Consider the following 27,227-nt stretch of genomic DNA (forward strand, 5'->3'; position numbering starts at 1 on the left):
TTTGTAAAAAATGAACTATCTGTGAAGGGCAACAGGCAAAGCACAATCTACAATGTATGTCTATATACAATTTTTCTCTTCAATTACTACTGTGCTTTTGAATAATTTGTCCTCAATCATTAGCTTCAAAATCTCTATTTCAAAGGCGGCTATTTTGTAGAGTTAGACCAATGTATCCTGTTAAGATATATAATGAATGAAAGACTGATTTCCCTGTTTAGCAATAAACTGCTTTAAGTAAGAGTGAAAAATAATTGTGTTATAATTTGATGATTCTAATTCCCAGACCTCCAATTTCAACCACAGGAAATGTAGGACCAAAATTTTCATAAAATATCTCTAAATTTCATGTAAACTCAATGGAAATATAGGATTCCTTTTAAAGAATAAGACTTACAAACAACTAAAATGTATCTAATTTTGTGTATTGAGCTTTACTCATGAAGCTCTCTTTTTAGACCTACCTCTTTGCTTGATGACTGAACACAAATATCTTTTGTTTTAGGTGTTGAATAAAGCACTGATTTTGTGGCATTTTTACTAACATCACTGGCAAGACCTAAAAAGTCAAAAAAAATTTAAACGTATAAAAATTTTTGGTTAAAATTAAAAGAAGCCCTATATTACACATGAAGAATTCTTTTGATTCTTTTAAGCACAATTAGTTTAACTGAAGTACAGACATCAACTCAATATTCAAATGTACCTAGAAGGCATCAGGAACTGAAAAAGACAGACAAGATTTCTGAAGAAGTATGTGCCAATTCATCTTTCAGAACTTAAAAAGAAGAGATACCTTTCCACTATGTGTGCTTTTCTTTGGTTGGCTTTTTTTTGTTTTGCTTTGTTTGTTTGTTTTGGTTGGCTTTTATTCCAATCCCTTCTGATATTAATCAGCACTTAGAAAAGTTTCCTAAAACTTGCCATAATATATCTTTTCTTTAGGAAGGGGTGCAAATCACCAAATGTTATTACAAGCTCTTCAGAGATCTCAAGAATTCTGCACATTATTTCCATTAATAAGATACTTCCTCTAGTGTATAATAATTATTTACAGAATTCCAGACTATAGGAATCTAGTGTGAACTAAAGGGAATAACAAATTATTCTCATTTTTGCCAGTACTATCTTCATTATGGAGAAGGAAATGGCAACCCACTCCACTATTCCTGCTGGGAAAACCCCATGGATGGAGGAGCCTGGCGGGCTATAGGCCATGAGGTCGCAAACAGCTGGATATGACTGAACAACACACATCTTCAGTATACCAGAAGGTACATGAAGGACTGCACATGTACTCAAAATTCCTGGGAGAATATATACTGAAATGCTGGAACATATTTGCTGAATTTGATGTCAATGGGCAAATTTATATTTCAGCCATCCCAAGTGAAACCTTACTTTTTTCTTCAAAACAGTCTAGTAAGACTTCCAGTATATTCTGGCCTTGCTCTGTATTAATGTCAGGTGCCCTAGTAAGAAACAAAGAACAGAAAATATTAATGTATCATTTCTAAAAGGTATTTGCTAATTATTAACATCTATCTTAAAAATTCCATATCTCCTTATTACAAAATACTCATTTTTACTTAACGAGAAAAACATCACCATTAAAATCTGAGGATAAAACAAGTATTTGAGAGACCAAGAGTTCCCAAAAAGTATACGAAGCAGTATTTATTGTCTACATTAACAATTATATTCCCTGATTGAATAGCCATGTCTAAAGCTGTTTTAGACTACTGCTGTACCTAACAAAGAACATAAAACTTTTTTGAACAAAGGCTATGGTTTTTCCTGTGGTCATGTATGGATGTGAGAGTTGGACTGTGAAGAAGGCTGAACGCCGAAGAATTGATGCTTTTGAAGAGTGGTGTTGAAGACTCTTGAGAGTCCCTTGGACTGCAAGGAGATCCAACCAGTCAATTCTAAAAGAGATCAGTCCTGGGATTTCTTTGGAAGGAATGATGCTAAAGCTGAAACTCCAGTACTTTGGCCACCTCATGTGAAGACAGGACTCATTGGAAAAGACTCTGATGCTGGGAGGGATTGGGGACAGGAGGAGAAGAGGACAAGCGAGGATGAGATGGCTGGATGGCATCACTGACTCGATGGACGTGAGTCTGAGTGAACTCCGGGAGCTGGTGACAGGACACGGAGGCCTGGCACGCTGCGATTCATGGGGTCACAAAGAGTCGGACATTACTGAGCGACTGAACTAAGAACTAATCATTCCTAAAATGCTTCTTTAATAAAGACCCTATAGTCACAAGTGCTAACAGCTCCAAGTAACATAGTCTTCCCTACATTTCAAATGCACTTTTGATTCAATACCCTTAATCTGAAGGAACTAATGAATCAATATAATTTTTAATTAAAAATTATATTGATATAATTTTAGATTCAGATGCAGTTATAAAAATAATATAAAAGAGATCTCCTGTTCACTTTATCCAGTTTCCTTCAATAGGAACAGTTCACCTAATACAATATATTATCAAAACCATGATATGGATATTGACAAAATCATCAATTTTATTCAGATTTTTCTAGTTCTACATGTACTCATTTGCATGTTTATGTTTGTATATGTACTAAGTTCTACGCAATTTATCATATTTGAAGATTCAGTTATGACCACAAGAGTCAAGGTACTGAACAGTTCTGTCACCACGAAGATCCTTCTATTGCCCATTAGGATCACACCCACCTTTTCTTTTTCTTAGCCCCACAGAATAAACTGCACCTTTCTGTTAGTACCATTCAAAGTCTAGAGTGCTTTATCCATAGCTGTCATTTAGTCAAAACTGAAACTGCCTCTTCCTGATCCATCACTCATCAGGCGAATTTCTTTTATGACTGCCATTTAGCCAATGCACTGTTTGCACTAATATTTCTCTGTTAATATAAAATAACTAAGATGATTATACTTAAGCAATGAGCATATAAATCATTATTTTAGTCAGAGGTTAACAGTTTTTCCTTTCTGCATTTAAAAATTCCACTTTCTAAAGATGGGAATAAAAATCATCTTAAAAGCTTAAGTATACAGATCACCTGGAAGGTCGGCAAAATCTTCTTCTATAGTCATTTTTGAGATGATCCTGAAAGAAAAGTAAATCATCAGTTTGGTAAAAAGTTAAGTTCTTCATTTATCCATTCAGCAAGTATCTGCTGACTGCCTACTATAATACTATAAAGAGTAATTCTTCTGGATCAAGTGAAAAACAACTTGGCTCACATCCTCTGTTTCCAAATCTTTTTTACATTATTTCCTTACCCTGGATTTTTTTTATCGTCTTCTTCCTCTTCCCACTCGTCTATCTCCCCCTACACCTCTTCCGTAATCAAAATCATACTATCTGGGCTTCCAGTAACTCAAGTTAGTCCATTAACAGTATCTATCTCTCTTCTTTCCTTGTAGATCAATCCCTCTAAATAACAGTAAAGAATAGACTGCCATAAAATTACAATGAAAAAGAGAATGGAACAGAGGACCATCTGTGGACAAACACATACAACGAATTTCTGAAAGATGGAAACAAATGAAACATGATAATTGATGAAACAGAAAAAAAGCAGAAACAGCCTAACTTTTAAGCTCAGAGGATATTGTCCTGGATGAGGAGTAAATGACCAATGTAATGAAAATGCAAGAAGATTCATACCTAGGAAACTAAGAGTGAAATATCAGAAAAACTGAAGATTAAAAAGTGCTAGAATGTCTCCAAATGAGAAATTAGGTAATCCCAACAAAGAAAAGGGGTTTCTCACATGGTGCTAGTGGTAAAGAACCAGCCTGCCAATACAGGAGACATAAGAAATGCAGGTTCAATCCCAAAATTGGGAAGATCCCCTAGAGGAGGGCATGGCAACCCACTCCAATATTCTTGCCTGGAAAATTCCATGGATAGAGAAGCCTGGCGGGCTACAGTCCATAAGGTCACAAAGGGTCAGACATGACTGAAATGACTTAGGAACAAAGAAGCCTCTATCAATGGAAACGACAGAAAAAAATATAACACATGGACATGTTGAAACTGGAAGTGGAAAATACATTTGTGATAATCTGGGTCCTATCTTTTTAGTATAAAATCTATAAAGTTAACTTTTCAGGTTGAAAATTGGATAGTAATAGGATAAATAGTATGCTTTTAAAAATAAATAAATTATTATCAATATAAAATGTTCAGTAAGCTGTACTCTTCCTTGGCCCTATGGGATATAAATAATCCCACTTCATGTTAACACTCTCTTTACCCCACTCATGCTCTGACATTCTGACTTTCCTAATGCTCTTTATGCACAGCTCTAAGCCACTGTAGTTTCTACTCACAGGGACTGCTACCTTGCTTCACTTTTGAACTGAATTGTTCAGAAAGATGAAGACATCTCTTAGAGTTTAAGAAACCTCAGAGTAGAGACTTTGTCTTAAGCTAGCTTATATTCTTCCCAGAACTTTGCCAGTGTTGTATACCACAAAAACATGTTTTGTTATTTTGACATGTCAAATAAATAAGACTAAAATTTATGAGATAAAAGTGTTTTTCTTTAAAGAAAATTAGTGTTTCACATACCCTATTAATTTCAGGAGGTACCGAAGGAGCAAAAGATTAAATCTATTTTACAGATAGCAAACTAAGGAACAAAGACATCTAACGAGTCTGCATTTTATCACAAGATACAAAATTAATGCAAGCACTTAGGTCTCTCATCAGCACTCACCATTTGAAACACTTAAGCAAATCCTTGATAATTAATGTTAGTTAACTCCCTTCCGAGGTCTAATTTAAGGTCATACTTCTAATTTAACACAATAAAATGAAATAGTCATATTTTCACACTGAATGTTTCTGAACATTAAATAACACCTGTATACAGTATTATAAAGTAAAATAAAGTAAAAATAAAAAGTTAAAATAAATAAATAAATAAATAACACCTGTAAAGTACTCTGTTACTCTTTTAAATAGAAAAAAATTTAAGGCTAAGACAATACATGCCTTCAGCAAATATGAATCAACCACCTACTAGAGGCCAAATGCTATTTTGGCACAGTAGAAAACAAGACAGACAAGGTCTTTTAATTTTAAATTAAAAGTTAGAATACAAAAATTACTAATTTTCAAACACATTCAAAAACTTTCACATTCAACTCATCTTTGTTCAATTTCAGATTCTTTTATTCACTATGAGATTTTGTTTCTCAAAGAAAATAATATACATCACAGCTGCTGCTGGCTGCTGCTAAGTCGCGTCAGTCGTGTCCGACTCTGTGCGAACCCATAGATGGCAGCCCACCAGGCTACCCCATCCCTGGGATTCTCCAGGCAAGAACACTGGAGTGGGTTGCCATTTCCTTCTCCAATGCATGAAAGTGAAAAGTGAAAGTGAAGTCACTCAGTCGTGTCTGACTCCCAGCAACCCCATGGACTGCAGCCTACCAGGCTCCTGCGCCCATGGGATTTTCCAGGCAAGAGTACTGGCGTGGGTTGCCATTGCCTTCTCTGATACATCACAGTAGAGTTTCTCAAATCTAGCATTGATGACATTTTGGGCTGAATGACTCATGAGGGCCTGTCCCGTGCATTGGTAGGATACTTGCAGCATCCCTGGCCTCCATCCATTGGATGCACTTATACCCCTCATCCACACCTTTTTAAGACAACCAGAAATTTTCCCAGGCAACACCAAACACCTCCTGCAGGGCAAAATTACACCCAGTCTGAAATCATTAAAGTACAGGAATGACTGAGGATAATCTCTCAACTCCTTTCTCCTTTTGTCTTTTAAATGAGTTATGATGCAAAGTCAGATATTAGTAGAACTAAAAGGGTCAAAACAATTCTGACTTTGGGGGGACTTTCCCAGTAGTCCAGTGATTATGACTTCAGGCTTCCAATGCAGAGGTCGGGTAGTGGATTCGGTCCCTTGTCAGGAAACTAAGATCCCACATGCCACATGGCACAGCTAAGGTGTGGAGGTGGAGTGAACTGTGGCATTTGCTTCAAGCCAAATCTTCTCAACAAACTTTCATGATCAAGTGATTCCTGGACAAAAAACAAAAGTAGAATCGTCCCATTCCCCAGTGAATTTGAATAAAACTGGTAATAAAATCAGGTGCAAACACAAAAGATGACACTGGAGAAGAACCAAACTGGATCTATAAGGCGTCCTGCACATGAGGTGGCACACACATTCATACTGTGCCAAGAGCACCTGCATCTTATCATATCACTCTGAAAAATCAATGCTATATGAATAGCTGGATGTGTTTTACTAGGAAAATGATTTATGATTTTTGTCGTGTCAGTGTTTCTGCATTAGTGCTTTGGCTCAGTAATAAACACGAGACTTTTTGTTGAAAAATAAAAGTGAACTGCGATCAAAAGAATAAAACACAGAAAACCAGCAGCTGCTCTTCCAGTTTCAGTGTTGTCTCTCTCCTCCTTAATCTGAGAAGCCAAGTGCAGTCAATGGGGAGGACCATTACAAAGAGAAGGAAAGAGAACTTTGAAAGGAGACACAAGGGCAATGTTTACAGAAGACTGACAGAAAAAGCAGGCAGCAGGAAAAGCAGTCAATGTGAGAACTAAGACAAGCTTCAACCAGTCTAAGCTTTCCATATTCTGAAGGGCATCATCCTAAAACTAGGAGAAACTTATAAGGTGAGATCATAGGGAGAAAAGAAGTTGCTTATTAATAATATCATTGATATTATTATTATTGATCATAGATTTTAAACACATCCCAACATCAATATAAATAAAACACTGATCATGGTTTTTAAAAAGAGAGAACGAATGAGCAGATAAGCCACAGATGAGGAGAAAATATTTGCAAAAGGCACATCTGATAAGGGCTGCTATCCAAAATATACAAAGAACACTTAAAATGCAATAAAAAGAGGGGACTCCCCTGGAGGTCCAGTGGTTAAGGCTCCAGTTTCCAATGCAGAAGGTGCAGGTTCAATCCCTGGTCAGGGAACTAAGATCCCACATGCCTCCCAGCACCATCAACAAATAAAAATGAATAAAATAGTTTTTCAATCTCAATTAAAAAACAAATGGTCCAAAGACCTTAAAAGATACCTAAGAAGATATACAGATGGCAAGTAAGCTTGTGAAAAGATGCTCTACATCATACGTCAACGCGAAATGCAAACTAAAGCCAGATACTACTATATATCTGACTGTGTGTCCAAAATCTGGAAAAATGACAATGCCAATTGTGGAACAATGAGAACTCTCATTTTGGAAGGCAAAACGGTACAGCCACTTTTTGGTGGTTTCTTACAAAAGTAAACATACTCTTACCAAATGACCCAGCAACAGTGCATTTTTCTTTAGTCAACAGTATGAAAATGTTGGTATAGACAGTACTTTTTACCATGAGCACGTGTTATTTACATTATATATAATTGTCGGCTGAAAAAAATGCACAACTTAAAATTTATAATTTCTATTTGGTGACCTTACTTAGGACCACAGCTCAGGAGACAGACTCTCAGAACTACTCCAAAGAGGTAAGGGAGGACCTAGGATATACAGGAGTTTGGGCTGGGGGGAAAAAGAAATCAAGTATCAAAACTACTGCTAATCATGAAAAAAGACACCTCCAGCTAATAATTTTAGTACTTCTCTCTAAATGCGAAGACGCTAGAGTCCAGACTCACATAAGTCTCTTTAACTATCTAGGGCCAGTAGCCTGTTTCCTACATCCTTAAGTCCCGTCCCCTCAGGCACACTTAGACGCAGCAGCAGTTTCGGGTGGCCTGAAGTTGGGCTACATTCTGTTTACTTAAGTGGAGGGCAATAATTTTTGTCCACAATAAACTTCTTTATGCATGAAAGTGAAGTCGCTCAGTCGTGCCCGACTCTTTGCAACCCCATGGACAGTGAGTGGCCTGCACCAAGCTCCTCCGTCCATGGGATTTTCCAGGCAAGAGTACTGGAATGGGTTGCCATTTCCTTCTCCAGGAAATCTTCCCGACCCAGGGATCGAACCCAGGTCTTCCGCACTGTAGACAGACACTTTACCGTCTGAGCCACCAGAGAAGTCCTACTTTATGCATACAAGCATATATATACAACAATATAAATGGGAGTTCATCAATGCTGAAGATCTTAAACGGGGAGATAAAGGAGAAACTAGGAGTTTAGGATAGGGGCTGCTAAGGGTTGTATAACGTATAACTATAACAGGCTATGGGGTCGCCAATAGTCGGATACGAGACTCAGCAGCTAAATTAACAAAACCGTAAATCTAAAGTACAGAAAAGGGAATACCAAGGAGTCCAGAAACTGTCCAATAGAAATGAGTTTCTGCCCCCTCAGTCATTCACCGCTTACACTTTTAACCAGGTGCTGCCTCTCAGAAACCTGTCAGAAACCTGCCTCTTTACACCAGCAATTCTGAAAGAAACTGTCAATTTCAAGGCTTCCCAACACTACCAAGGACAGAAAATTATTGGGAGGACTACGAACTGAAAGCTCAGTCGCTCAGTGGTATCCGATTCTTTGCGACCTCATGGACTGTAGTCCGCCAGTACCCTCTGTCCAGGGGATTCTCCAGGCAAGAACACTGTAGTGTGTTGCCATTTCTTCCTTCAGGGAATCTTCCCCACCCAAGGATCGAACCCTCCTCTCTTACATCTCCTTGCATTGGCAGGCAGATTCTTTACCACTGAGCCACCTGCTGAATTCCTAGAACTGAAGTTAGGCTCAAAAGTAGAAATCACAAGATTCTCAGAAGAGAAAGCTACCCGTCACAACTGGACTACAAAAAGCCTGAGGAAACACTGCAAGTAAAGTAACTCTGAATAGTGGCACCCGCTCACTTCCCGACTCAAAAAATTCGCGCTGCTTTCCATCGAAATCCTCCAGAAGCGACAACACCGGCCCGAAGCTTCATTCTCCCCGCCTCACCCGGTCCCAGGCCTGCACTTACCAGCCCCCATGCAGCCATGTTCCGGCCCCGCTCCGACCGGGCAGGGTTTTAGGGCGTAAGTCTACCCGGGTCAAAGCTCTGGGCAGCCCAGCGAGGATTCAGTCACCCCAAAACCAGCCAGAAGGAAACCCAGCAGCGCCCTTAGGCGAGAGACAAAGGGAGGGAGAGGGCGGGCTCCAAGAGTCCCCAGGCTACCGAGCAAGCGCGCCCAGCAGCGCGCCGCGTCCTACGCAATTTAAAACGGACTGCACATGCGCAAAATGGGCTCGCCGACTCCAAAGGAAGAGACGTTGTGTGCCCGCCCCCTCACTTGTACTCCCCTCTCCGCCTTTTCGTAGCCCCACCCACCCGCGGTAGCCCCGCCCGCCCCACCCAGCAGCGCCACCCTATCCTCCTAAAGACTTAACCTCTCTTGCTCCCACAGCTTCCTTGTCGCTTTCTGGCTCACTCTCCCTCTTTCCCCCGCGGAGGTGTAAAACTTCTTGATGGTTACATTACAAAGTAAACAGTAATATTTGGAAGGATACAAGGTAAAAAAATTGCTGAAAACAGTTAAAGAGTAATGTTTTACTGTGCAGGTTTTACTGTGCTAGCCACACCCTAGCCCACATATGCATCATCTCTGAAAGGAATAATGGTGTATTAATAATAGTGATGGATGATGTATTCCTCCCCCACCCCCCGCCATGTAATGGCGGGGGGGGGGGGGGATTACTATTTCTGTGAGGCAGTGCCAACAAAATGATCTATGTAAGTACATACCACTTAAGTGTGATGTCCTGAAAAGAATCCTAAATCAGAAGTCTTGAAACCTGCTCAGTGGACTAGTTATGTCATGTATGACAAGCTCTGGCACCATTTTAGCAGGTTCCTTATTTACATAACGGTAAAGTTAAGTTAGATGCTCTGAAGACTGACTGCTGCTGCTGCTAAGTCGCGTCAGTCGTGTCCGACTCTGTGCGAACCCATAGACGGCAGCCCAACAGGCTCCTCTGTCCCTGGGATTCTCCAGGCAAGAACACTGGAGTGGGTTGCCATTTCCTTCTCCAATGCATGTAAGTGAAAAGTGAAAGTGAAGTCGCTCAGTTGTGTCCGACTCTTAGCGACCCCATGGACTATAGCCTACCAGGCTCCTCCATCCATGGGATTCTCCAGGCAAGAACACTGGAGTGGGTTGCCATTGCCTTCTCCAAGACTGACTAGACCTGACCATTTTATGAGTCTATGACCTTTTTTATGATTTAATAAAAAAAAATGTATCAGGGAATTCAAATCAGAAAATGGACTACCTTCCCTTAGGCAAGGGAAACAAAAGCAAAAATGAATAAATGGGGCTTTATCAAGCTAAAAATATTTTGCATGTTGGAGGAAATTATCAACAAAATGAAAAGGCCACCTATCAAAGGGGAGAAGCTATTTGCAAGTGGTACATACAACAAGGAGTAAATACCCAAAATATACAAAGCATTCATATAATTTAACATCAAAAAGCTAAAGAACCCAATTAAGAGTCAGCAGAGGAGCTGAACAGACGTTTTCTAAGGAGATCCAACCAGTCCATTCTAAAGATCAGTCCTGGGTGTTCTTTGGAAGGAATGATGCTAAACCTGAAACTCCAGAACTTTGGCCACCTCATGCAAAGAGTTGACTCATTGGAAAAGACTCTGATGCTGGGAGGGATTGGGGGCAGGAGGAGAAGGGGATGACAGAGGATGAGTTGGCTGGATGGCATCACTGACTCGATGGACATGAGTTTGGGTGAACTCTGGGAGTTGGTGATGGACAGGGAGGCCTGGCGTGCTGCAATTCATGGGGTCACAAAGAGTCAGACATGACTGAGCAACTGAACTGAACTGAAAGAAGTAATACAGATAACTAATAGGTACATTAAAAGATGCTCAACATGAAAAGGGACCCCTCCTACATTGTTGGTAGAATGTAAACTGGTACAGCCACTATGGAGAACAGTATGGAGGTTCCTCAAAAAACTAAAAATAGAGCTCCTATATGATCCAACAATCACTCTCTTGGGCATATGTCTGGAAAAAGCCATAATTCAAAAGGATATGTACATCCCAATGTTTATTACAGCTCTGTTTACAGTAGCCAAGACATGGAAGCAATCTAAATATCCATCAACAGACGAATGGATAAAGAAGGTGTGGTACATATATACAATGGAATATTACTCAGTAGTTAAAAAGATGAAATAATGCCATGTGGAGCAACATTAGATCTGGAAATTATCAGACTTAATTATTCACTAAGTGAATTAAGTCAGAAAAAGACAAATATCTTATGATATTACTTATAGACAGAATCTAAGAAAAAAAAAAAGATACAAATGAACTAATTTATGAAACAGAAACAGACTCACTTAGAAAACTAACTTATGGTTACCAGAAAGGAAGAGGGGAGTGGGGAGGGATAGATTGGATGTTGGGGATTGACATGTACACACCACTGTATTTCAATTGGTAATCAACAAAGACCTACTGTATAACACAGGGATGCTGCTCAGTATTCTGTAGTAACCTAAACGGGAAAAGAATTGGAAAAAGAATAGAAAAAAAAAATTGTTCAACATCTCTAATTATCAGAGAAGTGTAAATCAAAACCATAAAGACAAGTCACTTCATATGTCTGTCAGATGGCTACTATTAAAAAGACAACAAATAACATTTGTTGGCTAATATATGGAGAAAAGGAAACACTTGTGCACTGTTGGTGGAACTGTCAATAAGTATAGCCACTATGAAGAACAATATGGAAATAAACTTTAAATAGAACTATCATATGATTCAGCAATTCCATTGCTGTGTATTTAATCCAAGGAAAACAAAATTCAAATACTATTCAATACTATTAATTCATTCATCTATTGACGGACACTTAGGCAGTGTCCATTCTAGGCTGTTGTAAACAGTGCTGCTATGACTATAGGGATGCACAAATATTTATGAATTAGTATTTTTTTGAATTTTGTTTTCCTTGGACTAAATACACAGCAATGGAATCATAAAAAAGAATAAAATCTTCCCATTTCTGACCACATGGATGGACCTAGAGGGTAATATGCTATGTGAAATAAGTCTGACAAGAGAAAGGCAAATACTGAATGATTTCACTTTTATGTTTAGTCTAAGAAATGAAAGAACAAACTTAACAAGATCAAAACAGTTATAGATACAGAGAACAAACAGGTGGTTATGGGGGGGATGGGGGAGGCAAGAAATAGGTGAGGAAGATTAAGAGGTACAAACTTCTACTTTCAAAATAAATGAGTCACAGATATGAAATGTATAGTGTAGGGAATATAGTCAATAACTATGTAATAAAATATATTATTTATTGAATAAATTCATTACTCAAGAGTTGAACAAATAATTTTTTTAATTTGTAATGTTTTAACAAATGTTGTTACCAGAAAAGACTTTTTTTTTTGTAGGAAAGAAGCACTGAAAAATCAGACAAGTCTGAGTTTCACTCTACTTCACTAATTCTGCCATAATGAACAAGTTAAATTGTAAGTTTCTCAATTCTCCTGTCTGTAAAATAGGAATAATGTTAAAGTTGTTGAAATCTGGATTAATTTGTTTTGAGATCTAGTTCAAATGCCTAAAACATAGCAAGAATTCAATAAATGATGCTACTGGTATTATTATGGTGCTTTTTAGACTTGGTCTAGCAGAACTTTTGCCAACCAGACTATATTATATAATTTGGTCTCACACTTGAAATAGTAACACATACAATTATTTACTGAGTGCATACTGTATGGCAAGTTCTATCCTAAATGTTCTCCGTGCAATAACTTATTTAATTCTTAGAACATTCCTATGAGAAAAGACAACTAATATTGACACTTTATAGTCAACAGAAATGGAACTGTCTTTAAGTAACTGCCCAAGATCACACTACCATTAAACAGCAGAGCTGGGCATGAACCCATGTGCATAACTATGTAAAACTATGTGAACAGAAATGAGATCAGTGGTTACCAGAGGATGATGTCATGGGGGAAGAAGACACTGACTACAGAGAATCAGGAGGGAAATTTTTGCAATGGTGGAAATAATAATTTATGTCTTGATTATAGTGGTGGTTATATGTAAAAATACATATATGACCTCTTAAAACTGTGCTCATTTTTAAAAGGATGAACTTTGTTGTAAATTATATCTCAATATAGGTCACACAGAGTCGGAGGCAACTGAAGTGACTTAGCAGCAGCAGCAGCAGCAGGGGTTTCTCTGGTCACTCAGTGGTAAAGAATCTGTCTGCAGTCTCCCCTGGAGAAGGAAATGGCAACTCACTCCAGTATTCTTGCCTGGGAAATCTCATGGACAGAGGAGCCGGACAGGCTACAGTCGCAAAAGATTGGGACACAACTTAGCGACTAAATAATACCTCAGAACAACAGACTGGTTCCAAATAGGAAAAGTAGTATGTCAAGGCTGTATATTGTCACCCTGCTTATTTAACTTCTATGCAGAGTACATCGTGAGAAACGCTGGACTGGAAGAAACACAAGCTGGAATCAAGATTGCTGGGAGAAATATCAATAACCTCAGATATGCAGATGGCACCACCCCTATGGCAGAAAGTGAAGAGGAACTAAAAAGCCTCTTGATGAAAGTGAAAGAGGAGAGTGAAAGAGTTGGCTTAAAGCTCAACATTCAGAAAACGAAGATCATGGCATCTGGTCCCATCACTTCATGGGAAATAGATGGGGAAACAGTGGAAACAGTGTCAGACTTTATTGTTTTGGGCTCCAAAATCACTGCCGATGGTGATTGCAGCCATGAAATTAAAAGACGCTTACTCCTTGGAAGAAAAGTTATGACCAACCTAGATAGCATATTCAAAAGCAGAGACATTACTTTTCCAACTAAGGTCCGTCTAGTCAAGGCTATGGTTTTTCCTGTGGTCATGTATGGATGTGAGAGTTGGACTGTGAAGAAGGCTGAGCGCCGAAGAATTGATGCTTTTGAACTGTGGTGTTGGAGAAGACTCTTGAGAGTCCCTTGGACTGCAAGGAGATCCAACCAGTCCATTCTGAAGGAGACCAACCCTGGAATTTCTTTGGAAGGAATGATGCTAAAGCTGAAGCTCCAGTACTTTGGCCACCTCATGTGAAGAGTTGACTCATTGGAAAAGACTCTGATGCTTGGAGGGATTGGGGGCAGGAGGAGAAGGGGATGACAGAGGATGAGATGGCTGGATGGCCTCATGGACTCGATGGACATGAGTCTGAGTGAACTCCGGGAGATGGTGATGGACAGGGAGGCCTGGCGTGCTGCGATTCATGGGGTCGCAAAGAGTCGGACACAACTGAGCAACTGAAATGAACTGAACTGAACTGAAACTTAACTTGAAAAATTAAGAACATGAGAGAGAGAGACATACAAACCAAATGCAATGTGTGAGCTTTGATCAGAGTCTTCAGATCAAAGAAGCTATATTAGAGCATTGACCAACAGTGGAAAAGTAAAATATTGACCACTGTATGACCGAGAATTGTAAATTTTCTTAGATATTATAATGCTATTGTTAATATAAGAGAATGTCCTTACCTCATTTGTTAAGTATATTCACTTAGCTTTTTCTGACAAAATTGTTTTCAGATTCAAAGATTCTACCAGACTGTAACTGCCAAGTTAATAAAGTGTGCTTGCAATATGCAGATAGATGGCAGCAACGTTCACCAAAAAAAAAAAATAAAATAATAATAATGTTAAGCACTATGTCTTAAAGTCCTGCACTGAGCTGGTAATTTTAGAGTGCTGTATAAACTGATCCAGCATTAAGTTTCCTATGTTATTTTGGCACCAACCATCCGATTCTTAGTTGCAGTTATACTTCATTATATAATACATTGCTTCTCTTAACAAGAACATAACAAATCTCTATTCTCTAGTCTCCATTTCTGTTGCCTCTAGTTTACTTTTAGACAATATAACTCTTTTCTCAAAAACAGAGCTTTTGTAATTTAAAACACACTTAGATTTTCAAAAATTTAATACAGTTTTGCATTATAAGTTTAACTTTGCAAAGACAAATTATTTTGATGGTACTAGGCAAAAATTTAAACAATGTACATTCATACTTGGGCTTCCTTGATGGCTCAGACAATAAAGAATCTGCTTGCAATTCTGGAAACCTGGGTTCAAACCCTGGGTTAGGAAGATTCCCTGGAGGAGGGCATGGCAACCCACTCCAATATTCCTTCCTGGAGAATCCCCATGCACAGAGGGGCCTGGTGGGCTACAGTCCATGGGGTCACGAAGAGTGGGACAGGACTGAGCGACTAAGCATTATTGACATAAACGTGCTCTAGATACATTATTTGAATAGATCATGGGCTCCCCTGGTGGCTTGAAAGGTAAAGAAAGACTCTGCCTGCAACTCTAGGAGACAAAGGTTCAATCCCTGGGTTGGGAAGATCTCCTGGAGAAGGAAATGGCAACCCACTCCTATTCTTGCCTGGAAAATTCCATAGACAGAGGAGCCTGGTGAGTTACAATCCACGGGGTAGCAAAGAGTAGGCACCAGTGAGCAACTTTCACTTTCACTTTGAATAGATACATTATTTGAAAAACACAGTTTATCAAATAGCAGTACAGAATTTACCTGACTGTATAAATATACACAAATAGAGAAAAAGTGCCAAAAAGTTATGATACCTATCCAAACAATGCTAATGGTATAGATAATAGAATAACGTAATTTTCATTGTCTTTGTGCCTTTCGCTTTTGTCTAAGACTCATGTAAGTTTACTTATAATTAGAAAAGATAAATTATTTTAAATATGTATAGGAAATGATATATATTGTAAACTCAAGTGCCTAAAGAAAGTTTAAACACACAAAATGCCAAAATTGTAGCTTGCTGACAATACCTAACAGTAAGAGATTTACAAGCTGAAAGAAATAGAAAGATAAACTACAAGCAAAGTTGTGAGGCAGAAACGATGTGCTGTTGACAAATTTGTCAGACACTGAAAAACTGTTCATATTTGCAAAATAGAACTAGATTATAGAGCAACTCCAATGTTAGGATAACTTTTCCCTTATTCCTATAGACCTTGGAAAACTGTATTGATCTGGGATAAGTTACATAAATTCATGCTAGCTAATTTAGGCATTTGTCAGCTTACAGTATGGTTGGAAGGGATGGAAAAATAATGTATTTTGGGCTTTTAGAAATGATTCCCAAACATACACTACAGAACTGAACCACGAAGAGCCAGTTGCATGAAGCAAAGTGAAAAACTGGGAAGTCGATTTTAATGCTTAGTTTCCAGAACCATACTGGTGCTGCATAACGAGAAAGTCACCATAATTACCAAACTGCCATGTCAAGGAAGCCACCAAAAACAAGAAGTCTCCATGAGCAGGAAACATCCTAACTGCTTCTGGCTTCAGAAGCACATTGTACCTGCCCTGATTGTTACCAGAAAACCAGTGTTCCATGCCTTGACTATCAACACTCATGAAACTGGTGATCAGACACTGAGACTTCTGATAACATTGCCACAGAAAAATCAGATGCCTATAAACCATGCTCACCTACAGAAAAACCAAAGGACTGAGAAAGAATGAGTTCTATCTCCCCTCCTCCTTGCCAATATTGAATGCAGGCCCTCTCTAGCTACAAAGAAGACTGAGAAATGTAGTTTTTAACTTTTAAGCCTCTGCAGTAAAGAATGGCACACTAGCAGGGGTTGGAATGGATGTAAAGCACCAACCTATGGTTAACAAGTTTATTGAATTAAACCACTCTGACAGAGCAACTAATGTCACTTCTGTAACAGTGATTCCTTACATTTTTTTTCCTTCCTGTCACAGAAGATCTAGTAGAAACATTTTCTGAATAAAAATGACTTCAGTTCAGTTCAGTTCATTTCAGTCGCTCAGTCGTGTCCGACTCTTTGTGACCCCATGAATCGCAGCATGCCAGGCCTCCCTGTCCATCACCAACTCCTGGAGTTCACTCAGATTCATGCCCACCAAGTCAGTGATGCCATCCAGCCATCTCATCCTCTGTCATCCCCTTCTCCTCCTGCCCCCAATCCCTCCCAGCATCAAAGTCTTTTCCAATGAGTCAGCTCTTCACATGACTTACTATGGCATAAAGTTTTCACCTAATCATTAAAATTAAAACTGTTTTCAGTTAGAATTAAAGCAGTGAAACATTAATGTATTCAGTTCACATATCTTCAAGATTTACTGCAATACGCTGTGATACAAATGGCAATAAATTGTCAATAAACATTAATTAAAACAAGGGTCAGAAATTAGGAAGTACGAACAGTCGGACACAATTGAGCAACTTCACTTTCACTTTTCACTTTCACGCACTGGAGAAGGAAATGGCAACCCACTGCAGTGTTCTTGCCTGGAGAATCCCAGGGATGGGGGAGCCTGGTGGGCTGCTGTCTATGGGGTCGCACAGAGTTGGACACGACTGAAGTGACTTAGCAGCAGCAGCAGAGAGGGTTTGGAGACTTCTATTCAGATTTACCGACTGAATCAATTTCAATAAATTGGATAATTAAGTATTTTAGAGACCCTTAAATATTGTAAAAATGTGCATCCATTCACTTTAATTGTATTATAACATAGATGACTTATAGATAACAAAGAATATTAAAATATTGGTTTTATATGAGTTAATCCATAAAGTTCACTCAAAGCTGTTGAGTTATATTTTTCATATATCCTGATCTAAAACAAATTCCTGTGATGAAGATGCTGATGATGACTATACTAGTTGGATTTTGAATATTTTCAAGAATTTTATAATAATATAATTGTTATGTTTGTGCATGTGCTTAGTTGATCAGTTGTGTTCAACTCTTTGTGACCTCACTGACTGTAGCCTGCCAGGCTCCATGGAATTTTCCAGGCCAGAATACTAGAGTGGGTTGCCATTTCTTACTCCAGGGGATCTTCCCAACTCAGGGATTGAACCTGTGTCTCTTGCATCTCCTGCATTGGCAGGCGGATTCTTTACCAACGCTGCCACCTGGGAAGTCCATGATTGTTATACAAGGCAACAAAACAATCATACAACAAGCAATGTTCACACATATCAGAAAAAAAAGAAATTCCTGTCACAGTGGGGGCTAAGAACTAGAATCATAACATTTTTTTCAACTGGAAAAATTTAATAAATGGTTATGGTTACCACAATCTATAATACTTCTTATTGGCCTTGACTTCAAAACAATCCCTGTATTTGAAAAACTCAGTGTCCTGTTCATACAGAGGCTATGTAAGTAACTAAAATACAATGGAACAAATACTATAATAAAAAATTTGTAAAATGCTATGGGAATGCAGGATGAGAGAGACAAATGTTCCTTTTGAGGATGCGGAAGGATTCAGAAGATCTTCACAACAAAGATATACTCAATATGGGTCTTCAAGGACAAGTAGGGAGTTGTATTAACAAGAGGACAGAAGGGCACCAAAGCAAAGTGTACAGTGATTGGAAAGGTATGAGGAGATGGGAAAGACCACGAGTATTAAGAAAACTGGGAGTAAGCAAAGTTACTAGAAGAGAGAGTATTTTTAAGGAGTAGATTTAAAAGGGTTAGGAATGACCTTGTGATATTTGAATATTTTGTTGGTGCTCAATTAATATTTACTGCTGATGAAAAAGATAAAAGAATGAATCTGAAGGACTGAGAATTCATAAAATGTTTGAAGCAGGGAAATGACTGGCTTATACTGCATTTTAAATGGATCAGAGAGGCAAAGAGTGGAAAACAGGAGGATGCTAGAAAGAAGCCAACCCACTCCAGTACTCTTGCCTGGCAAATCCCATGGATGGAGGAGCCTGGTAGGCTGCAGTCCATGGGGTCACTAAAAGTCAGACACGACTAAGCGACTTCACTTTCACTTTTCACTTTCATGCATTGGAGAAGGAAATGGCAACCCACTACAGTGTTCTTGCCTAGAGAATCCCAGGGATGGGGGAGCCTGGAGGGCTACTGTCTATGGGGTCGCACAGACTCGGACATGACTGAAGCGACCTAGCAGCAGCAGCAGCAGCAGAAAGAAGCCAGGGCTTCCCAGGTGGCAGTAGTGGTAAAGAATCTGACTGGCTATGCAGGAACTTAAGAGATGCGGGTTCCATCCCTGGGTCAGGAAGATCCCCTGGAGAAGGGCATGGCAAGAACCTGGTCGGCTATAGTCTATGGGGTTGTACAGAGTCGGACGCAACTGAAGCGACTTGGCATGCATGCAGAAAGCAGCCTGTTGCAGCTCTTAAGGCAAGAAATGAGGAAGCTGTTATCCCAGAGAAGTGAACTGGTTTGTTTAAGGTCTGGAGCTGGTTAGCAGCAAAACTGGCTTCTCTCCCTCTGCTTCAACACTTTTTCTTACCTACAAATTTATTATTCACCACCTAAAACTTGCAATATCTGTAACAGGATTTCTATTGTAATGGTGCAGTGGTATAATGATGTTGAAAGTCGTGGACAGGTCCAACTGGATAATAATATTTCAACAGGATTTTTGCATTTTGTCAGTTTTAGGGGGATATAATTTGAGCATTGTTATATTAAGGATCAATTTTACTTGCAAGTTGGCAAATCAAAGAAACTTACAGAAGCTGTTGAACTGGTTTCTTTAGTTTATTTTTTAAGTTAAGAAAGACATAATTAACTAGATGATTTTTTCTCAAATATATTCCTATCTTTACATTTTTCTAGAGATATTCTTTCTCCCATGAAACTCTCTGGCCATAAGGCCAGTGACTACTTTTCTTCTATTCCAACCATTGATGATTACCAACATCCTATCTCCTGCCCTCTTCTTTATTTCTCAGTTCTCATCCCTCCTTTCACTTCCCCTCTGTATTATAGCTACCAGCTGCCAAGAAGGTGGATTAGGTCATTTGTCAAATTAGGTTTTCCTTTGCCACTCAAATCATTTCCTTAGTATACTGAAACTAAAAATTAATTATGGCTTTGTCTCAAAAAATGTACTTGGACTTATATTTTATCATTTAAAGTTTGGGGTAGCAAGAAACAGGTCTCAATATAAAGGCAAGGCAGTAATTCTGAATCTTCATCTCCCAATTTCAGTTTCAAGCTGTACTGAGGTCCTTTAATGGACCGGAACTTGGTGGTCTGGAGTCTACCGATAAGAAAGTGAAGGAGAGAGAAAGAGGCTGATATTTCTTGCTTTACGCAGAAAGCCAATAAAGCACCTGCATGGGGCTTGCTCTGTTCACGAAGGCCTCAGGTACTCTCTCGATGGGGTGAAGGCACAGAGCGCCTTCTTGAGAGGGTCTTAGAAGCCCAGGCAGGAAAGTGAATTCAGAGAGCCTCTGCGCTCCAGGGGATCAGCCTGAAAAAGAGAGAGAGGGAGAGAGAGAGAGAGAAAGACAGACACGGGGACCAGAGCTCTGATGGAGCAAAGGTGTTTTAATCAACATGGTCTGGGCATATATACTGTCTTACAAGGTAGTTATTCTCAGCAAAGATAAAGATTAAAATTCCAGACTTACGAAAAATAGGCGATCCATATATATAGAGAGAGTTGTAAACAATCACTTTTACCGTATGGTTCACAAGAAGGAAGAGGGTACATATCACCATATAGTAAAACTAATGAAAGAAATGCCTGGACTCCTCAGCCCCTGGGAGAGGCTTGCCTCTCCTCTTGATTCCTGAGTATTCAGTAATTAATAAGGAACAGAGAATTCCTGACAGATCCAAAACAGCACACAGGAAGCCTCCTGTTAAATGCTTCCTGACAAAGCTGTTTTCATTTTCATAATGTATCTGAACACTCTTTAGTTTACTGATAATCAGTCTGTATTGCTCTACCTGAGAAGAACTTATTTGTAATTCTATGCAATTGCAATGAGTTTCTCTATAGAATTCCTTTCTCCATAAAACTTCTGTCACAATTAATCTTCAGACATTTCCTCTAGGTGCTCAGTCACCTGAGAATACTTTGTGGCCCAAAGGAACAAATGTCCTTTTTTCTTTGAAGCTGAATAAGTCAGTTTCTCATTTCACTAGAAATATTTTATTCAGACTATATATCAAGTTTTTTTTTTAACTTAAGCCAAATTTAACGGAAATCCAACCACTCATATTTCCTTGGGCCTCCTCCCCAGATTCCCCTAGATCTCGACCTTAGGAAATGCACTAGTGCCCCTAAGACTCCGAGTCTTGAATAAAAATAGCTCAAATAAAATTTTCAGGCTTATGACTTAAAAGCAATGAGATCCAGATAACAGGAGAACTCACTGTTCTGAAGAGTACTAAGAAGCCAGTGGGGCTCAGTGGACTCATACTCGTGTGGCGTGCCAGGGAAGATTCCAGGCATCTTCTGGTGGGTTATCGCTTGTATGTTGCCAACTACACCATGCATGTGAATGAAAAAGTTAATCAATAGTACATCTAAGAAAGAAATGGAAAACTTTATTCAAGCCAACCTGAGGATTATAACCTTGGGAACAACCTTTCAGATAGTTCTAAGGATTGTTCTGCTTATTAGAGATCAAAACACCATCATAAAAGTTTTTGAGACAAAGAGTTTTAGGTCAAAAACATATTGACAGTTTACACATGCCAGTACAAAGCAAGTGGTGGGTCATCACACCTCCTTATTAGATTGAGAAGGAAGGTTATCTCCCAGGGAGGCCTGATTAATGCAGATACACAATACTGAACACACTGAAGGGGTGAGAAGAGGCCCAAGTGGGAAGAGAAACATTTTATGTTTAAATTTTTCTTGTCTGGCTATAAAATAGGAATTTTATTTCATCATACCTCATTTTGTAGACAGTCTGATTCCTCACACCTACAGCTGAAGATCCAATAGAACCATACTGGTGGGGAAAACCACATGGTCTTTCCATTAGGAAAGGAGGCTCAGATTGTAGATTCCTGTATTGCTTTGACTGATGAGAATAGGCTAGTCTAACAGGGAAGAATGCTCAGGGCTGCATTCTAGACCTCAAGCAACTCTGTAATATTAAGCGTGAAATAGCAAATGGTGGAACCTTTCAAGACCCCTGCAAAACAAACCAGATTTCCTTCCTGTGTTCCTCTCTCCCATCATTCTTTGCACAGTGCTGAACCAAATCCAGTCTCTCAAGGACCATTTTCCACAAACAAATAATTAATCCATTTGGGCCTCAGTGTAGCTCTATAAATCTTACTAGGTAGCCATACCTCATCTATGCATCATAGCACCAGTGATCCTCTGCTTAGAAAGAAACAAGAACAAAATATAAGCTTGAAAATTTACAGCTCTCTCTTCCAGACATATTTTGCCAAATATCCACTGGTAAATGACCAACTCAAAATATTGATTGACAAAGAAGTAAAAAATATCACATTCCCATAACTGCAGTTTACATTTAGTGAACCATCAAAATGGCATGGGATAAATAGCACCATTTTTCTAAAAATTTAAACAAAGTTCAGTTCTGAAATGCAGTCCTCCCTTGCTATCAGTAGGTGATCAGTTCCAGGACCCCCACAGATACCAAAATCCTTGAATGCTCAAGTTTCTTATATAAAATAGCAGAGCATTTGCATATAACCTACAAAATCCTCTTGTATACTTTATATCATTTCAGTTATTTATTATACTTAACAGAATATATGAAAAGTTTTCAAAACATGGGAAATTCAAGTTTTGCCTTTTGGAAGTTTCTGAATTTTTTTCTAAAATTTTCTATGTATAGTCAATTCAATCCATGTAGAATCTGGATAGAAGACCAGCTGTACCTAAAACAGAAATAGTATTAATATAGTTATCCTATTAAGTAATTTTTAATGAAGTGGAACTAATTCAAGTAATGTCTTCTCAGGACAAAAACGGGCAGCAACAAACAAAAAAGGTGGGAGAAAACAAACATGACCTTGATGTCTCCTTGAAAGTCCATAATCTCCACATCTGTTCTCTTCATCCTCTGGTGATATTACTTTTCTGTTTATTTTGCTATTGTAATTCTAAACACATGTAGGTTCCTGAGAGATTACCCTATCAAAGTTGGTCTACGCCTGTTCTTTCTTACCTCACAAAAAGTAAAGAAAAAAAAGTGTGCATGTGTGTCCTATTGGTGGTTTAAACTCTTAGCTGGGACTTCCTCTTTGAACAGTTGCCCTTTCCTCTCACACAAGGGAGATCTCATTTTGTCTGAAACTGGATAAAGTTGAAACTAACCACACACCAACGAGAGGGTATGATGGCTAAGAAGCCCCCGAAACCAGCCCCTCGCAGGATCTTCCAAGAAAGGTCAAAGATTACTGCTCTACCCTTGTACTTTGAAGGTTTTTTATTAGTTAAGCGGTCAGAATACCAGGTAAGTCCACAGATGATCATATTAAACTAGAAGCTTCTGTCTTAATATAAAATTTATTTTATGGTGACATGATGAAACAAGGGCCTTCTTGTTTCTACTAAAATTGAACCTTCTTTCCTGAGGTAAGAAATATGATCCCAATTTGCATAATTTAAATACAACATATGGCTTGAACTCACATGTGTATATATATGAGTATTATGTATAATAATATAAGGTTCTAATGTTAAGTCACTAATGTAAAAATATTCCTAAATTTCCAAAAAATGTATTTAAACATCACAGAAAAGTTTAGCTTAGAAGATAAAATGTTTGGTATATATTTTCTCTGCATGTACTACTATGCTTCCATGATGACATGTACTATTAAGATAAAATTATACTATTCCTGAAATTAAAACTTCTGCTCCTATTCTGTTTGATTAAAGTTTTTAAATAATGATCAAATTATTTTTTATGATAAACTTTTGAAAAAATTGAGACAATGATAAACTTGACAATGTTTAAGATTCTGTATAGTTAGTTATATGTTCTAAGACACTTTCAAGATAGTGATTTTAAAAGATGATACTTAGGGTGCTCTATGGGTAGGTGTACACTAAGCTACATAAATACATTCACTCTAAGAAAATTCACAAAGCACTCTGTATTTTTTTAAACATAAAAATGAAAACATAATTAATTAAAATCAGTGCTTTTGAAATACTAATTGTGGATAATTTGAAATGAATAAGACATAAACACAGAAGTGTCTGTGACTAAAGAAAAAAGAAATAATTAACTTAGGTCAAATTTTATGAAATGTTAACATTAACTGAAGCTAGAAAAAAATTAGGTTTTTGAGAAATGCCTTAAGAAATGTTTAATAACAAAAATATATTTTCTGAGGATTTATTAATGCTTACATAAAATTTGTGTATGTAAAAATATCTGTAGCAGCACAATCATATTTCTTGTATATATAATCAGATCATTTAATATTGGAGAGGAAAGACATGGTAATTTGTATTCTGTTATGGGTATTAACATGAATTAGTAATATCTGTCAGTTACATGCCAGGAAAGGGGAGTTGGGAAAAATAAATTTTTAGACTATAATTTAAACTTGTCTATTTATTGAAATTTTTCCAAAGACTTTGTAATGACTGTTTCTGATACTGGGTTCCCTTTAGTGTTTAAAAAGGGCATTCCATTGGTCTGGATAGTAGAAAAAACAAGGATTTTAGAGTGTCAGTAAAACATGTCTTTACCTAATGGTTTTGCCACTTATATTCTGTGATTTTATACACATTACTTAATTTCCTTGAGACTAAATTTCCTCAACTATAAAATGGAGAGAATATGACTTACCTCTCAAGGTATAATGCCTGGGATACAGTCAGTGCTTAATCAATTCATTCATTTAAGTAGTGTTTATTTTGTGTTTCCTATGCACCAAACATCACACTCAGTTTCAGAGAATATGAATAAAATAAAAAACCCCTACCTTCGTGAGGGTTAGGTTAGTCAGAGTGATGACTCACTTCACTTACCCGAATGCCAGTCTAACTTTTCTTAGAAAGCATACTTTGAAATGGAAAGAATAAACTATAGGTGCAAATGTTTGGGAGGAAATTAACTTATGCTTCCACTTGAATTCATAGTAAAGTATCTTTTACTTATACATCAGAGAGAAGAGAGCAAGAGAATGACAGTAATGTCTACTAACAAGGTGGTTTCAAGGATTAAAGGGATAACAAATATAAAACACCTGCCTCATACTAGAGATTAGATTCATTCTCCTTCTATTTTATTATCTATCACATTCTTATTAACATATGAAAATCAGTTTTTAATCCCGCTCAAAGGAGGGCCATGGTGATAATTAGATTGCTTGAAAACAGAAGCATCGAGAGAAAGTTAAGGAGAATACTGGGATTTCTAAACAAGTTGGCAGCATAGTGCCAAAGAATTTTTGAAAGGGAGGTGAACCAAAGGTATATAGAAGGTCTTCTTTGACAGGGGCACTTTTAAGAATTAAGGAGATTTGCCCTTAAGAAAATGTGCCAACATATACCATTTTAACCACAATTCCAAGAGTTCCATGGATCCGAGTTCAAGAACCCATAAAAGTACATAATTTTTATGGTGAAAATGTGGGAAAATTTACTTAACCCACAACACTAGAATTCTGGATGATTAGATATATTAGATAATAAAAGTCATTGCTGCTGCTGCTGCTAAGTCGCTTCAGTCATGTCCAACTCTGTGCGACCCCATAGATGGCAGCCCACCAGGCTCCCCCGTCCCTGGGATCCTCCAGGCAAGAACACTGGAGTGGGTTGCCATTTCCTTCTCCAATGCATGAAAGTGAAAAGTGAAAGTGAAGTCACTCAGTCGTGTCCGACTCCCAGCAACCCCATGGACTGCAGCCTACCAGGCTTCTCTGTCCATGGGATTTTCCAGGCAAGAGTACTGGAGTGGGTTGCCATTGCCTTCTCCGAATAAAAGCCATTAGGTGCTACAATGAGATATCCATGGCATCACAGCTTTTAGAAATGTACAAAATTCTTATTTTGGGGGAACTATTTGAAAATAAGAGAGAATTTGGGTAACATCTCACAGTTTCTTCAAACTGTGATGTGTTCAAATTAAAACGATATGTAATATGTTTTATTAGCCTGAACATAGAATATGACCATTAAAATAGCTTCAAAGTAACATTTCTCTCACTAGTCCTCCAACTGCCACTAATTCATTTAGAAAAATTTTAGGACTTGGCTGTGCTCTCAAAAAGTTCTCTGTGCTAGTGCTTTCCAAATTTTTAAAGTAACACACTCCTTTCAAGAAAATATTTTGAACGTAGATCTCTAACATAAGAACATTAGTTTAGAAATTATGGTGTGCTCCTGTACTAAGTCCAAAAAATGACTGACTATATGCAAGAAAAGAATTAAGAAAGATGAAATAAATGAAATAGAGATATTCTAAAAGTTTCTTCCCCAATGAGATCATCTTACATGCTTCCGGGGTTTAGTGCCACGCTTTGTAGACTACTATACAACGTTCTTCCTTAAGCAAAGAACCTTTATTCACTCACAAGAGAAAAAAAGCAAGGAACTTTTTATTGGGGACAGGGGATAGAGCGGAACTTTACTGGATTTGCACTGTCACCTATTTTAGTAGTCACATCAATGAGAAAAGAGTCCTGGGTGCCAGGAGATGTATCAGTCCTCCTGTAGAACTTAGGCAATCCCTCATATCTTTTCATCTGTTTCCTGTTTTGTACAATGGACAATTACTCTCTTGTATAACTGAATGGGTTGCTGTGATGATCAAATGGACTATATGAGTATATTTTCTTGAGGTGTTGACATGGGAGATATGTTAGGCTCTTAATGTCTTATCTCTCTGGTCCTTATAGTAATTCTTCTGGGTAGAAATAATTTTATCCACTTCAAGATGGGTGAATTGTTGCTCACAGAGTTTGTGTTCAAAGTGCCTCACCATAAAGAGCCCAGCTGGGATTTTATTGCAAAGCACTTGACATCATGCTGCCTTTCAAAAAAAAATTCCATTTATTGGGTTTTTCAAGATTGGGGATGTCTAATCACTAGATTCTTCATCACACTGAGCTCAACAGTAAGCTCAGTAGACTTTCAAAAACACTGCTTAATGAATGAAAATAATAGTCACATTAGACTCTAAATACAAGGTCATCTAATGATAATGAAGCTAGTGATAAATTCAAAAGGCCCATTTCAGTATTTTTTACTTCAGCAACTGAACACGTGACTGCTTAAAAATAAGACATCTTGTATTAAATGTATTTAATTCAAAAACAGGTCCTTCAAATTTAATTTTTAAAACATTTATGTTATCTCTGTAGATATAAATATATACCTATATGTTGGTCATTACAATTGCTATTTATAGATGACTTAAATTATACTAG

The 27,227-nt window shown here is 38.0% G+C and overlaps 2 protein-coding genes across 5 annotated transcripts in view; one reads left to right on the plus strand and one right to left on the minus strand.

The window, feature by feature from the left end:
• CENPC (centromere protein C) overlaps positions 1-8,995 on the minus strand; it is a 94,376-nt gene extending 85,381 nt beyond the window's left edge. For all 4 annotated transcript variants that reach the window (XR_011145080.1, XM_068975204.1, XM_068975205.1 and 1 more), the window contains exons 1-4: positions 8,950-8,995; positions 3,058-3,104; positions 1,402-1,472; positions 465-559 (exon numbers count right to left, since the gene is read on the minus strand). Coding sequence is in view for 3 of the 4 variants with exons in the window: in XM_068975204.1 (XP_068831305.1) it covers positions 465-559; positions 1,402-1,472; positions 3,058-3,104; positions 8,950-8,967 (231 nt within the window). In the remaining variant the exon portion in view is untranslated. The remainder of the gene's footprint in view (positions 1-464; positions 560-1,401; positions 1,473-3,057; positions 3,105-8,949) is intronic.
• Positions 8,996-23,173: 14,178 nt separating this feature from the next.
• The window catches only part of STAP1 (signal transducing adaptor family member 1), a 30,324-nt gene continuing 26,270 nt past the window's right edge, over positions 23,174-27,227 (plus strand). Inside the window, exon 1 of the mRNA XM_068975623.1 lies at positions 23,174-23,293. Within this exon, the coding sequence (XP_068831724.1) occupies positions 23,174-23,293 (120 nt within the window). The remainder of the gene's footprint in view (positions 23,294-27,227) is intronic.

The sequence above is a fragment of the Capricornis sumatraensis genome, chromosome 7, assembly GCF_032405125.1.
Source record: "Capricornis sumatraensis isolate serow.1 chromosome 7, serow.2, whole genome shotgun sequence".
NCBI lineage: Eukaryota > Metazoa > Chordata > Mammalia > Artiodactyla > Bovidae > Capricornis > Capricornis sumatraensis.